Here is a 13,818-nt window from a genome sequence, read left to right on the forward strand (position 1 = left end):
AATCAACAATGTAAAACAGAACCCCAATCTAAAAGAGGAAAAAGGAAAAGAAAAAAGAAAAGCTTTGGCTATGGGGGCGGAGTTTAGGTGGGGGTGGAACTTAGGCAGGGACGGCTTTTAGGGTGGGGCGGGACCTAGGCGGGTGTGGGGGGTGACGTTTGAGCGTGGGGCCGGGCCTAGGCGGGTGACGTTCAAGCATGGGCGGGGCCTCTGCTTAGGACCTGGCAGAAGGGGAGAGGCTGCACGTTGGAAGTAGGGCCTCTGGAGTATGGAGTTCCGGAGTTTGGAGGTAGGGCCCTGCGTGCGGGTGTGTGGGTGGGCTTAGGCCCAGCGCCTTGGAGGGGGTCTCTGAGTGTAGAGGCGGGGCCCTGGCTGGGGGTGCAGAGGCGGGGCTTGGGCTCTGCATGGCAGGAGGGAGGCTCCGAGGGCAGAGGATTATGCCAGCAGGCTACCCAGTGCCTGAGTGGACAGGGAGAGCACTGGCCCCGTTGCCTTCTGTTCCTTCGTGCCCTCCCCCATCATCTCCCCCAGGGTCTCCCCCATCTCCGCTGGACCCCTAACCGTGGGTAGGTCCCGCTGGGTGTAGGAACTCCTCCCCTCCCCCAGCCACCCCTCAGGGGTGCCGGTCCCAGAGGTCCGGCCTTTACTTTTGCTCCCCCTTCCCTCCCTCCCGCTCCCTCAGGATCCGTCTGACTGGAGGGGGCCTTGGTGGGCAGAGGATCGGGCCGGGATCTCAGCAGGCTCCCGGGGTCCCAAGTGGTCAAGGGAAACCTGGCCACGCTCCCTTTTGATCCTCTGCCCTGCCAGTGTTTCCCCAATTTCCCCCTCCGGGCATGGGCTCCCTTCCCCTCCCCCAGCCGCCCTTCAGGGTCGCCAGCCCCGTCCCGCCTCCACTTGTCCTCCCCCCTCACTCCCCTCAAGTCCCACGTCCTACCTGGTCGCTGGGGGTTCTTCCCGTCCCCTTAGGTGTCTGCGGTCCCCCACCGGGGCCTGGTAGGTGCCCTGGTTGTGAGGAGACGCGAATTCCGCGTCCTCCTGGTCCGCCATCTGCTGGACTGACTCTTAAAGTACTCCAGTCCCCCTCCCCACCCACAGTTAGGAGAGAGAGTAGAAACGAGGCTTTCAGGATGTCCATAGTTTTTGAAACTGGGTGAGAGGCTTTCTCTACTTCTGTGTATGTTTGAAATTTTCTATTAAAAAAATTGAGAACCAGTACGGAGAGTAGCCTGGAGTCAGTTTCTACCTCGCGAGAAGTACAGACTTATCGTCTTGCTTCCCGGTTGTGTATTAGATTGAACCCCCTTGAGGAGGCCAGAGGGTCTCCAACGTTACTTCTTCTGGGTGCTCTTCTGCCTCAAAGATCAGATGATGGTAGCCTGTTCCCAAATCAGAGAAAAAACGACCAATGAGTGCCGTGTGCAGCCTCTGGGCAGTGGAAGCAATCCCTCAAAAAAAATTGGAGGGGTTGGGAAGATGTCTGAGCGGGCTTTCCAGGGAACCACGGACAGCCCCTCTGACCCACTGCCAGGGTGCACCTCATGCAGTGGAAACCGCAGATGTAAGTCCACGGATGCCAGGATCCACTGAACTTTCCCCCCATGCAGCTCCAGCTGGCTCTGGAGGCCTCCCACCCCATGCCCTCACCCCTGACCTTGTGCCCTCTCTCCTCCACTTGCTGAGGCTCTCCCAGCACGCCTGGGTCCCCTGCCCAGCATCACTTTGTACAAAGATGCTGGAAAACCATTTGCTAAACAAGTAAAGAGCCCACAGTGGCTCCACAGCGAGCACCAAACCAAGCCACCCGGCTGCCGGGTCCTCCACAGCCCTCGTGTGGGTCTCTTTTCTGCCCCACCCAGCCCTCTGCTGGCTTTTCTCCTTCCTTGCTGAAGCTCATGCTCTACCTAACCTTGAAGTCCATCGGAGTCCCCCTGGCTGGGTCGGAGGCCCTCTCCTCACCCTGCTTGCCCAGGACCCGCAGACTCAGCGCATCCTGGCTTCAGCGTCAGCCTCCTGCGGAGAGCATCACTCACGCTGGTGCCTCCAGCCCGACTTCTGTTCTGCACCTGCCAGCCAAACGCCTGCTTCGCACTTAACGCTTGGATGTCTCAGCGGCCCCTCACCTCACTCCAGCCCGTACCAGGCCTGACTCATTATCCTCTTGCAAACTTGCAGCGCCCCCCATCTTAGCCGACGGCACCAACATCTGCCCAGAGAACAGTCGGGGACCTGGGCCTCACCCACCGCCTGGCCCTGCTGACGTCACCCCAGGAACCGCTCTCAGACACTCCATTCACCTCTCCCCTGTCCACTGCTTGCACCTTAGTCCACACCATCACTTCACCGAGATTAGGGTCATAGTCCATCGTCTGTCACTCTCCGCAGTAGGGCTAAGAGCTGACGTGGCCATAGACCACTGGGAGGAACAGGCCTGGCTCTGCTTCTGGGGTCTCTCATTCCAGCAGAATTCCGGGGTTCTAGGCCTAGAACCTAGGCCTAGAACTTGCCTGAGAGGTGGTAAGTGGTGGTACGTGGCCACTGCTTCCTATGTTAATGAATACCTGCAAGGTTAACACTGAGAATTTCATTTAAAATGTAGGCAAGTATGAAGGTAGCAATAGTGATTTATATACATACCCCTTGTCCATTATCGAGCTTGGAAAATACATAAAAGTAGATCTTATAACTTTTGAGTCAATAAGGGTTTCCTTCCCTTCTCTGATCTGGTTATTCCTTAATTATAAATTTAAAAATGATTATTTTTGCCAATATTTACATAACCAAGTAAACTAACAACTGGGTATGGTAATTAAGCTAAATGCTTGGGAGTTCCCTGGTGGCCTAGTGGTTAGGATTCTGGCCTTTCACTGCTGTGCCCTGGGTTCAATCCCCGGTCAGGGAACTGAGATCCCACAAGCCACGTGGGGCGGCCAAAAACAACAACAACAAAAAGTTGAATTCTTTACAGTTGTCTAATCTGATGAATGCTCACACACCATATGCAAACTGCTGTTTTATCTGCAAATGACCCAGGTGAGAAAAAAAAAATCTGGATATGAAACAGAATATTGTGTGAATCATATCTAATTTTAAATATTTTAATTTATATACTTTCATGATTATAGGTCAATAAGAAATCCACTTTTCAGATTTTATTTCATTATAGAATATATTTGATAAGGATACATTACAAACAGAATCATCTTTAATACACATTGTTTACTGGTGCCCAGCATTTCCACAGCCGGCTGGAGATGGAATAAAAAACGCTCCCCAATGTTCAGCTTCATCGGCCACTCTAAACAACCAGTGCTGTAGAGTTGATGGTTCAGTTCATTTACTTGCCTAGAACAAGTAAAAATCTTAACATTCGTCTTTCAGTCTGTTTATTACTCTTCTATTTTAAAATCTGAGATACATTCCCCAATGTAAACAATAACCTTCAATCTGCCACACAACTGAAATGGATAAGGCCTTCTCTGTTTTACTCATCAGAGCGCAATCTTATTTCATAGCGTAATAAGCCGTCCATGCACAAAAGACAGGAAAAGAAGCTGCCCTTAGTACCTGGTGGAGCCTTCCAGACTTCTCCCCGCTGCAGGGGTATGGTACACTAGAGAGAGATCTTTTTGACTTGGTCTACTTGGTCTTAAAATACAAATATACAATGTCCGTAAGCATTAAAATAGTAAAGCCTAGCCTTACGTATTCATTATGAATTGCTAAAATCCTATACAAGTACGATACCATATCATGCCAATTAATATACAGAGGAAGGTGGCTCGTTGTCTCCACCATTCACCAAGGGCCTGTGAGCGGGGAACAGAGGGGACGTGATTCGTGTAGGCGTTAGGTGGCTGACTGCATATGGTTAGGCAGACAGTCTAGCTGGAACTCTGAAATGCCTGGGTACCCTGCTGCAATAGTTAAGTGAATCTGGAGTAGAATCTGCTTAACACAAGAAGAATCTGACCCCTTTCTCACCAGCCTCCCAGAGGGAGCACTGAATGAAACCTTAGAAAATGTTAACCAAATAAAGTCTTATTTGCATTTCCTGATTCAGTTGTGCAAATCAGTTATCCATTCTCTTCCCAACGACTTATCCTTTGAGGACCAGTTAATCAACAGCGATCACGATGCAGCACCTCGTTATCATAAATATCTGACTTAGCAACCTCCATGGTGAAACAGTAAAGCCTATATACAATCTTTGAAAAGGCATTCTGTGACCGTTTTTGAAGAGTTCATAGAAAAGTTATGAAGGATACACCAGTCACTTCTTGATGTCACCGTAATGTAAACCTTGGCATCTTTTTTATATTAAGTGTTTTATATATTGTACAACAAAAGAGAGACCTGAATGGCTGACCTGCTGTGATGCTCACCGATCCACTAAGCTAAGGTAACCAGTAAAGGGCATAATTTTCCTGAGGTTTGTGAGAACTCTTCAAACAAAGCAGAAATCACAGTGACCGAGTGAGCGAAACTCGAGTCTGTACCTCCTGGCCCGTTCTGCTCCCCCGGGTTCTTGCCGGGACTAAATGACCCGCCACTGCATGATGCTCGTGTCTTTGCCGCCAGTGGAGATAAGGTGGCTGTCGTCACAGAGGAAATCGACGTTGGTGACGTGACTGCTGTGCCCGCTGTACACGTGGCTGGGAGCCTGGGGAAGAATGATATGGAGGGAGCTGAACGCAAAGCCATCGAGGCGGGGTTGGAAGTGCTGGACGTCTACATTCGTGCCAAACCACACGGAGCCCCTGTACGTTGAGAATCTGGTCTGGAGGGGACGAATGCGGGCAGGGAGAGGTTCAACCCCAGAGGCTGCACCAGGCACAGGCCGGCCCAAAGGAGGGAGGACCGGATGCAGGGGTGGAGGGGAGGGTCTTCTAGGAGGAGGGTCAGGTCTGGGAAGAACGAAGAGGGGTGTTCCAGGAACTGGTGTGGGCTCGGCTCAGCACGGCTGGAGCAGAGGGAGCCGTGGTGGACAGCAGAGGGGGGAGGCCCACGAAGTGCAGAGGAGGACAAGCCAGCACCACGTGGGGGGGCGGGGTTCTCCCCAGAGGGCAGTGGAGGGGGACCTGGAGTGCTCTGGGGCAGCCGAATGACGGTCACCCCTGCATCTGTGACTGGTGGCATCACTCACAGCACCTTTCTATTCAATTACCAACAGGCCAGGCAGTAAGTGCGCCCCGTGGGGTAAGGCTAGAGAAGAAGATGAGCCTTTACCCTGAACTGTGAGCAGGGGTAGGAGAAGAGGTGCACTTTGCCAAAGTCGTCACCGGTTGACAGGAGTTTTTTCTCGTGGGCCCGACAGGCAGCATTGATGTCGGTTCCGTCCGAGCCTTCTGGCCACACTCCTAAAACAAAGACCCCAGACAGAGCACTGGAAATACCAGGACACAGGGCCACACTGTGTGGGGACTGGCCATCGAACTCCCACGAAAACAGAAATGTCCCCGATTTAGAAACCACGCCCAAGGAACGCTTCGTCTCAGATGATCTCCCTGCAGGCTGTTCCAGGAAACCCTCACTGCGTATACTGTTCTGCTGCATGAGAGTCGCAGTGACAGGCCTTCAGGGCTTCCACCTCTTTCGGGCCCCTTCTTGATGCTACATCAGAAAGCAGGCCAGAATCCCTGGTTCTGGACATGATGGCTTTCTTTATCCCCAAAGCATCTGATGGGAAGCTGACTAGTCCTAAGCCTGCAGTTTCCTAACTTTTCTTTTTTGGGGGTAACTCTTTACATATGAGAGGCCCTCCAAAGAGCTTTTTAACTCTGGGACTGCCTGTGTGTTTCAGGCGTTCCTTGGTGTCAGCCCTTCATGGCTTCTGTCTGCCTGGTGGCACTGGGCAGGTGGGGTGTCTGCTCACTGTGGGCCGGGTGATGCAGCAGCTCTGACTCCACAGCCCTGTGCCCAGGTGGGCCTGGGGTGTGGTCTGGGGGATGGGATCTCCTGACCATTGCTTCAGGAAACCCTGTTGGTCCCAATAACTTTGGATATGAGAGAGCTGCATGCACATCAGTTTCCTAACAGGCAGATCTAGAGTAAACCCAGGGCGTCCTAGCATTCAACACCAGAAGATGGCAAAACGCCAGCCCTAAGGAGACCTGTGAACTTCTGACCAACTTACTGACTTGCAGTCATACATAAAGAGATTATAAGTACTGCCTTTTCTTTTTTTATTCTACTAAATTGTGGCAATTTATTTTAGACCGTTTATAAACATATTCCTAATCTAAACTTTGAAGGAGGTGAAAAATTTAGTTTAAGGGCCAAAAAGATACAATCAGTCTAACAAATGGTAAATAAATTGATAGGGTACCATCTGGTCCATTTATCGAGGACGTTTGGCACTACCTCATACAAGTGTTCTAGAGAATTATCTCAGGACCCATTTCGTATGAGAGAAAAGGGTTCTGGTTCCTCTCGCCTGGCCATAGCTGGGCAAGCCCTGGCCCTTCCCCAGGGCTGCGGGGAGTGTGTCCTGTGGGGTCCACGGGGTAGCAGAGCAGTTTGAAGCCGACCAAGAGACTTCACTACTATTCGAAAGTCATTCTGAAAGTAGATACATCCTACGTTTGGACAGAATGAAAGGTGCAGAAACCTTACCAAAGACGTGGAATCCCAAAGTGCAGGTGTATGTGGCCCATTCGATGTCTCTCGTAGTTTCCACACTTACGACTTGCTTACAAGCAGAGGGAATCCCTGGAAAGGCAAATGCAGGTCTGGTGACATCAGTGCCAAAGCCCTCTCTCCTTCTTGGGCAAGGCTGGGCCCTCGGAGCCAGGCCCCATCGGCTACAAAGCCCTCTGGGAGGGGGACACCATCCACCTCCCAGCTCTGCGGGGACCATGCTCACTGCCCAAGGCCCGGGGCCTCGGTGGGGACTCCACTTCTTCTCATCTCCTCTGTGTCTGTTCCCCCAGTCTGGCTTCTTTTTTTTGACCACCTCTGGTTCTGAGGCCCCTGTCTGCTCACTGTTCCCCTGGATACAACTCCACCCCCTGCTGTCAGGCTCCCTAGCCCTCTCCCAACATACACTTGGGCACACGCGCGCACACACACACACCATCCCTTCAGCTCCGAGTTAGGAATGGAAGCTTACGGAAACCAGTCATACCAAGTACCTGTGGCGTTGCAGGTGATTTGTTTGTTCCCCAGTTAAACTCTCACTAGTGGAGTATGAGACCATGTCTGAGAAGATTCTAGACCCATGGCCTGTCCCTGAAAACCATCCCCCACTCCTGCCCCACATCAGGCAGGGCCTCCTGCCCCGCCCGAGGGAGGCCCCTTCCCTCCAGCACCAGCAGCCCTGCCCAGGCCTGCTCCTCAACAAGGGGGCGCCCACCTCCCCACCCACTGGCTCCTGATGCCTGTGGCCTTGTATCTGAGATGATATTTCCTCTTCCTTAAAATGGGACAAGCCAGAAAGTGCTGTGGATCACCTGAGAGCCTGTGGGTGAAGCACACTGCACTTGCTGGTACCTTCCACCAGGGCAGAGACCGGGCCCTCCTCTGCCCTGGGACCCTGCACTTGGTGCGCGGCAGGTGCTTGCCAGATGCTGGAGGAAGCAGTGCACGGCATGTAGCATGTGCTCGGCAAGTGCAGCCTTCGTCATTCATGCCTCCACTGCGCTGCCCTGCCTGGGCTCAGACCTGGCCAGGAGGGGCTGAGGGAGGAGGAGGGGCCCAGGGGGCTGCTGGGTCTCTGCCCGTGAGGGTGATGCCTTCACGAGGGGCCATCCCTCTTGCCGGGACAGCTCTGACCCACTCTCTCTGCCTCTCCCTGCAGGGCCCCACCTTCTCCTCCTGGAGGCCCAAACCCCAAGTATCTCAGTGCCAAGGCGGAGGTGTCCAGCCCAACTCCTGTACTGTGCAGAGGAGGGGCCCAGGCCCAGAGACGCCATCACGTGCCCAAGTTGTATGGGGCGTGGGTTTTTGCAGGAGGCCCCATTTGGTCTCAGAGTGAAGGTTCTACGTGATCTGCACCCAGACCACACCTGGGGAACCACTCACAGTAAAGGATTTCATAGTCTCCGGAATTCGACATGAGGAATTGTGAGTTTACAGACCAGTCCAGGTGAGTGATGAAGCTGGAATGACCCTGGGAGAGAACACATGGCTGAGTTTCACTTGCCTTATAGATTCCCACCCACACTGTCGCAATGTGACAAACAACCGCACAGACCCACGAGGAGTGACCAGCCCGCTCACCGAGCACTTGCCGACCCGTGCGTACTTCCTCCCATTGTCACTGACTCCATATATGTAGATGCAGTTGTCATGGGAGCCTATTGCTAAGAAATTCCCATCTGCAAAAACACGCGGGATTACATTTCAGTTGTTAAGAATAAACATTTTATCAATTACAAGCGATAATGCTAGTGGCCATTACAGAGTTAGAAAAAATAGCCATGAATTATTTCAAAGAGACAAAATTTGCTTTTAAATCACTCCTATACCACTTCCAAAGCTATCTTTTGAAAATCCACATCTGATCAGATTCTGCCCCTTAAAAAAAACCTTCCCTGGCTGTCCCCACTGCTGAAGGATCAAGACTCAGTTCCTCAGTGGGGTCCCCAAGGCCCGCCAGGATGTGGCTGCATCATTCCTCCCTGAACAGACCGGGTTCTCTCAGGCCTCTGGCACACTTCCTCCTGCCCACCCCCTCCCCGCCTGGATAGCCCTCCCCCTCACCTCTGTGCACAGTGCCCCTCCCCCCTGCCTGGAAGGCCCTCCCCCTCACCTCTGCACACGCTGCCCCTCCCCCCTGCCTGGAAAGCCCTCCCCCTCACCTCTGCACACGCTGCCCCTCCCCCCTGCCTGGAAAGCCCTCCCCCTCACCTCTGCACACGCTGCCCCTCCCCCTGCCTGGAAAGCCCTCCCCCTTACCTCTGCACACGCTGCCCCCTCCCCCATTTCTGGAAAGCCCTTCCCCTTACCTCTGCACACGCTGCCCCTCCCCCCTGCCTGGAAGGTCCTCCCCCTCACCTCTGTGCACTCTGCCCCCTCCCCCCAGCCTGGAAAACCCTCCCCCTCACCTCTGCACACACTGCCCCCCTCATCCCCAGCCTGGAAGACCCTCCCCGTCACCTCTGTGCACGCTTCCCCTCCCCCCTGCCTGGAAGGCCCTCCCCCTCACCTCAGTGCACACTGTCCCCTCCCCCCATGCCTGGAGGGCCCTCTCCCCTCACCTCAGTGCACACTGCCCCCTCCCCCCATGCCTGGAGGGCCCTCTCCCCTCACCTCTGTGCACACAGCGCCCCCCTTATTCCTCCGCCGCCCCGCCTGGCCGCTCTTCCAATGGGCCATCAGTTAGCATCTCCTTTACCCAGGTTCCTGGCATCAGGAAGGCTTAAGGAATCAGGCCGTGACGCTCGTGTAGAAACACAAGGGAAGGCGCTCACTGTAATGTAAGAGCAGAGCAGCCCCTGTCGCTGGCAGATGAACCTGCCCAGTGTGAAGCCGGAGTGGGGAGGCCCAGGATGTATGGGATGGAAGCGGGGCCTGAGAGACTAGTCTGGAGGGGGTCAGACCTTCCTGGGGCCAGGAACCGGAAGGAAGGAGAAAGGAACCACATGGGGGCCGGACAACCTGCACCCAGAATGGAGCCTAGAGGAGGGGCGGTCTCTGCCCACGAGCTCGGGGACAGCAAATGCGTCCCTCCCCTCACTGAGCGCCAGTTCCTCCATCCACGAAGCACGGCACCTTCTCATCGAAATTCAGAGGATTCCCTTGGACAATGTCTGTAAAGGTCCTAGCGGTCACTGGCACATCATGAGGTCAATAAGGGTTCTCCCCCCACCTCTTCCCCCTGGTTTTCCTTCTCGCAAGGTAGGAAGACCTACAGGAAATAGCATAGCCTGGCACCATCAGGAAATGGTATTTTCGGAAGTCTTGGCCAATGCCTGGCCAAAATCAAGGTGTTGGCAAGTCAGAGTTAGCCTGTCCAAAGCAGGACTCATGAGGGGGTGGGGTAAATGGGCCGAGGACTGCCTTAGCTGGGGGATGGGCCACCTTCTGCTGCTGATGGTTCTAGAGAAGGCCAGAGAGCTGCCCGGCAGACCACCTGCACTTGGTCCTCCAACTGACCAAGCCCTGACAATAATGAAGATGATGACAGTAAACAGTAAATGCTAACAAGAATTACTATCAAATAATTATGAGTCGACGTTTGTTGAATAACTACTATGTACCAGTACTATTCTAAACTCTTCCTATATTAACTTACTTAATCCTCACAGACCCCTGTGAGGTAGATATTATCTCCACTTTTCAGGAGAGGAAACTGAGGCATGGATGATAAAGTAACTTGCACAAGGTCACACAGGTTTAGAGAAGCTAGGATTCGAACCCAGCAGTCTGACTAGAGCCTGAGCATTTCTTTGCTAAATGCCATTGCCCCTGTGACAAAGACTAACAGTAAAGAACAGCTGAAAATCTGATAAATGATGTACGCACCCTGGCTTGTACACTCTTTTTATTAACATCTTTATTGCAGTATAATTGCTTTACAATGGTGTGTTAGTTTCGGCTTTATAACAAAGTGAGTCAGCTATACATATACACATATCCCCATGTCCCCTCCCTCTTGCGTCTCCCTCCCACCCTCCCTACCCCACCCCTCTAGGTGGTCACAAAGCACCCAGCTGATCTCCCTGTGCTGTGCTGCTGCTTCCCACCAGCTATCTACGCGTGTACACTCCTAAGCACAACGATCTTTAGATAAGAACGACCGTATCATTTGTTAGCTCTAAAATAATGAGCTCTCTTTCATCGTGGAACCATTTGTTATGATTTTGTCTACTCTACCTTTTATGATTTTGACAACTCTAAGTTCCTCATAAGTGAAACCATACAATATTTGTCTTTTGGTGACTGGCTTCTTTCACTCAGCATGATGTCAAGGTTCTTCCACGTTGCAGCATGTGTTAGAATTTCCTTCCTTTTGAAGGCTGAATAATATTCCACTGTATATCACATTTTACTTGTCCATTCATCTGTTGATGGACACCTGGATTGCCTCCATGGTTTAGTTATTGTCAATAAGGATGCTATGAACATGGGTGTACACAGACCTCTTTGGGACTCTGCTTTCAATTCTTTTGGGTATGTATCCAGAAGTGGAATTGCTGGACCATATGCTAATTCTACTTTGAATTTTTTTAGGAACCGCTGTACTGTTTTCTGCAATGGCTGCACCACTTTACATTCCCACCAACAGTGCACTTTTCTCCACATCCTCACCAACACTTGTTGTTTTGTTTTTTTTCTTTCTTTTTTTTTGTGGTACGCGGGCCTCTCACTGCCGTGGCCTCTCCTGTTGCGGAGCACAGGCTCCGGACGTGCAGGCTCAGCGGCCATGGCTCACGGGCCCAGCCGCTCTGCGGCATGTGGGATCTTCCCGGACCAGGGCACAAATCCGTGTCCCCTGCATCGGCAGGCGGACTCCCAACCACTGCGCCACCGGGGAAGCCCTGTTTTCTGTTTGTTTTGATAGTAGCCATCTTAGTGGGTGTGAGATGGCGTCTCACTGTAGTTTTGATTTGCATTTCCCTAATGAGTAGTGATGTCGAGCACCTTCTCACATGCTTACTGGCCATTTGTATGTCTTCTCTGAAGAAATGCCCATTCGAGCCTTTTGCCCTTTTTTGAGTGGGTTGCTAGTTTTTTTGTTGTTGCTCCAGGAACACATGCACAGTTGCCTGTCAGGGGACTGGAGGTGAGGGGTGGGTCGCTGCCACTGTGCTAAGAGCTGAAACTGACTGAAATTAACTGCAGCTTACCATCCAAGTCTTTCTCTGGAAGTTGCAAGCCTTCAATAGACTCTGGCTTTCCAAAACAGTTCTATCAGACAGATTCTGCCAGTTGCTGTCTAGGTGGAGAGACAGATTCCTGCTGGTTCCTACTCACCATCTTCCCAGAATCTTCTCTCAAACACCCCACTTAAAAGTCAACTTTGAGGTATAATCTACACACAATAAAATGCACATATTCTAAGAGTTTTGACAAAAATACCTGTATAACTACCATCTCCATATCTGGTTTTTTTTTTTTTTTTTTTTTTTTTTTGCGGTACGCGGGCCTCTCACTGTTGTGGCCTCTCCCGTTGCGGAGAACAGGCTCCGGAGGCGCAGGCTCAGCGGCCATGGCTCACGGGCCCAGCCGCTCCGCGGCATGTGGGATCTTCCCGGACCGGGGCACGAACCCGTGTCCCCTGCATCGGCAGGCGGACTCTCAACCCCTGCGCCACCAGGGAAGCCCCATACCTGTTTTTAAAGATGAATGAAAAATAGGATTTCACAATCTCCCTTGGCAATTCACTTCTAACAGCCTAATGAGATTGTAATTTCTCCTTAAAATTCGAAATAGAAAGTTTTCATGTAACGGTTTAAGCTCATTCATAAATATGTAATAACACTGTCTGCCTCATACATCAAAACCAAGCAGTTTCAGTCAATATGCTGATCAGCGGCCAGATGAAACCCAAGTGCTGCCTATTTCTCGGACCTCCAGAGCACTTTCTCATCCTGTGAACCACGTCCTCTCACCCCTAAACTCTCTATGCCTCACCCCCAGCTCTCTCAGAGAGTACAAAATTCCTAAACTTACTCGACTAAAAGAAGCGGGCATTTGGTCCCAAATAAAAATCAGCTGGAGGACTGACTCATAAGAACAGAGAGCAGGGGTCTGGCCACCTGGAGGAGAAAGATAACACCATAGCCAGTTTCACTGATTGCCTCTTTACAAGGTCTGGGGATGGGTTTCCACACAGCTCTTAACTAAGTCCAACAGTATTTTAAGAGCAGGGAGAATTTGTCCAGCTGTGCAAATGACGAAACTGAGGTTCAGTAACTTGCCTAAGACAACACAGCTGAGTGCGTGGCACGGCTTGACCTGGGCTGGAAGGACGAGTGAACCGTGGGCATGGGAGACAGTGCGCCAGGTGGGAGCACAGCAGGGTCTCCAGGGTAGCTGTACGGCTGCTGTGCACCTGCCCTGCTTATCACACGGGGCAGGTGATTTGGGGCTCCGCAGGAGACTGCTGCACCTGGACGGGGAGCATGCCTGGTGGAGTGCAGGCTTGGGGACGTTGTGTGGGCAGGAGAGAGGTTGGCTGGGTGGCAGGGGCTGCATCCCAGCGGGTCTCTAGTCCCACCTGGAAAGCAGAGGTGGGATTCGATGCTGGGGTGATGCAAATGAACACCAGATTCTGGTTCATTCTTATAAAAGCAGAGAAACTCCATGTCTCGATGATACGGTAAGATTAGAGAAGAGATCAATATAATCACATGAGCAATGCATTAGTTCATTGTGATTTTCCCTTTTTCATCTTCACGTTTAGGGTTTTAGATTTTTAATCCAAGTTTCAACAGGTTGAAACTAGACCAGGCAGGCTAAGTATTTGCAGTTGGGCTTAACGAACATGAAATTATCTTCTTCCAATCTCCATTCTTCTTTTAAAAAATTTACAAATTTAATCCAATCAAAACTCCATTGGTCCACTGACAAAGTGCTCTGTAAGTGCTCTGATGTGCGTGTCAACTTCGAGAACTGTCCCTACTACAGTTCTATATTTAATGAACCTACGAGGGGCCTGGCAACCGTAGTTGACTATGGTTTCAGTAAAAATTCACGTAACGTTAGCTTATTAGCATTAGACCATCTTATGTAAGACATTTCATAAATGAAAACATGTAATAAAATGTGACTGAAATGGTTATCAGATGATCCATTGAAATGCTCTAGGTTTGTGGTTCTCAGGATGCCAAAGAACCCCTCCACAAGCCCACACCCTCTGGGCGATTCTAATGC

General features: G+C 51.7%; 1 protein-coding gene across 2 annotated transcripts in view; it reads right to left on the reverse strand.

Moving 5' to 3' along the window:
* Positions 1 to 3,074: 3,074 nt before the first annotated feature.
* The window catches only part of EML1 (EMAP like 1), a 145,088-nt gene continuing 134,344 nt past the window's right edge, over positions 3,075 to 13,818 (reverse strand). For both annotated transcript variants that reach the window (XM_060003929.1, XM_060003930.1), the window contains exons 18-23: positions 8,218 to 8,315; positions 8,020 to 8,107; positions 6,613 to 6,708; positions 5,227 to 5,357; positions 4,497 to 4,660; positions 3,075 to 3,342 (exon numbers count right to left, since the gene is read on the reverse strand). In XM_060003929.1, coding sequence (XP_059859912.1) covers positions 4,535 to 4,660; positions 5,227 to 5,357; positions 6,613 to 6,708; positions 8,020 to 8,107; positions 8,218 to 8,315 — 539 coding nt within the window. In that variant the 3' untranslated portion in view covers positions 3,075 to 3,342; positions 4,497 to 4,534. The remainder of the gene's footprint in view (positions 3,343 to 4,496; positions 4,661 to 5,226; positions 5,358 to 6,612; positions 6,709 to 8,019; positions 8,108 to 8,217; positions 8,316 to 13,818) is intronic.

This window comes from Delphinus delphis, chromosome 2, assembly GCF_949987515.2.
Source record: "Delphinus delphis chromosome 2, mDelDel1.2, whole genome shotgun sequence".
In the NCBI taxonomy this organism is placed as follows: Eukaryota; Metazoa; Chordata; class Mammalia; order Artiodactyla; family Delphinidae; genus Delphinus; species Delphinus delphis.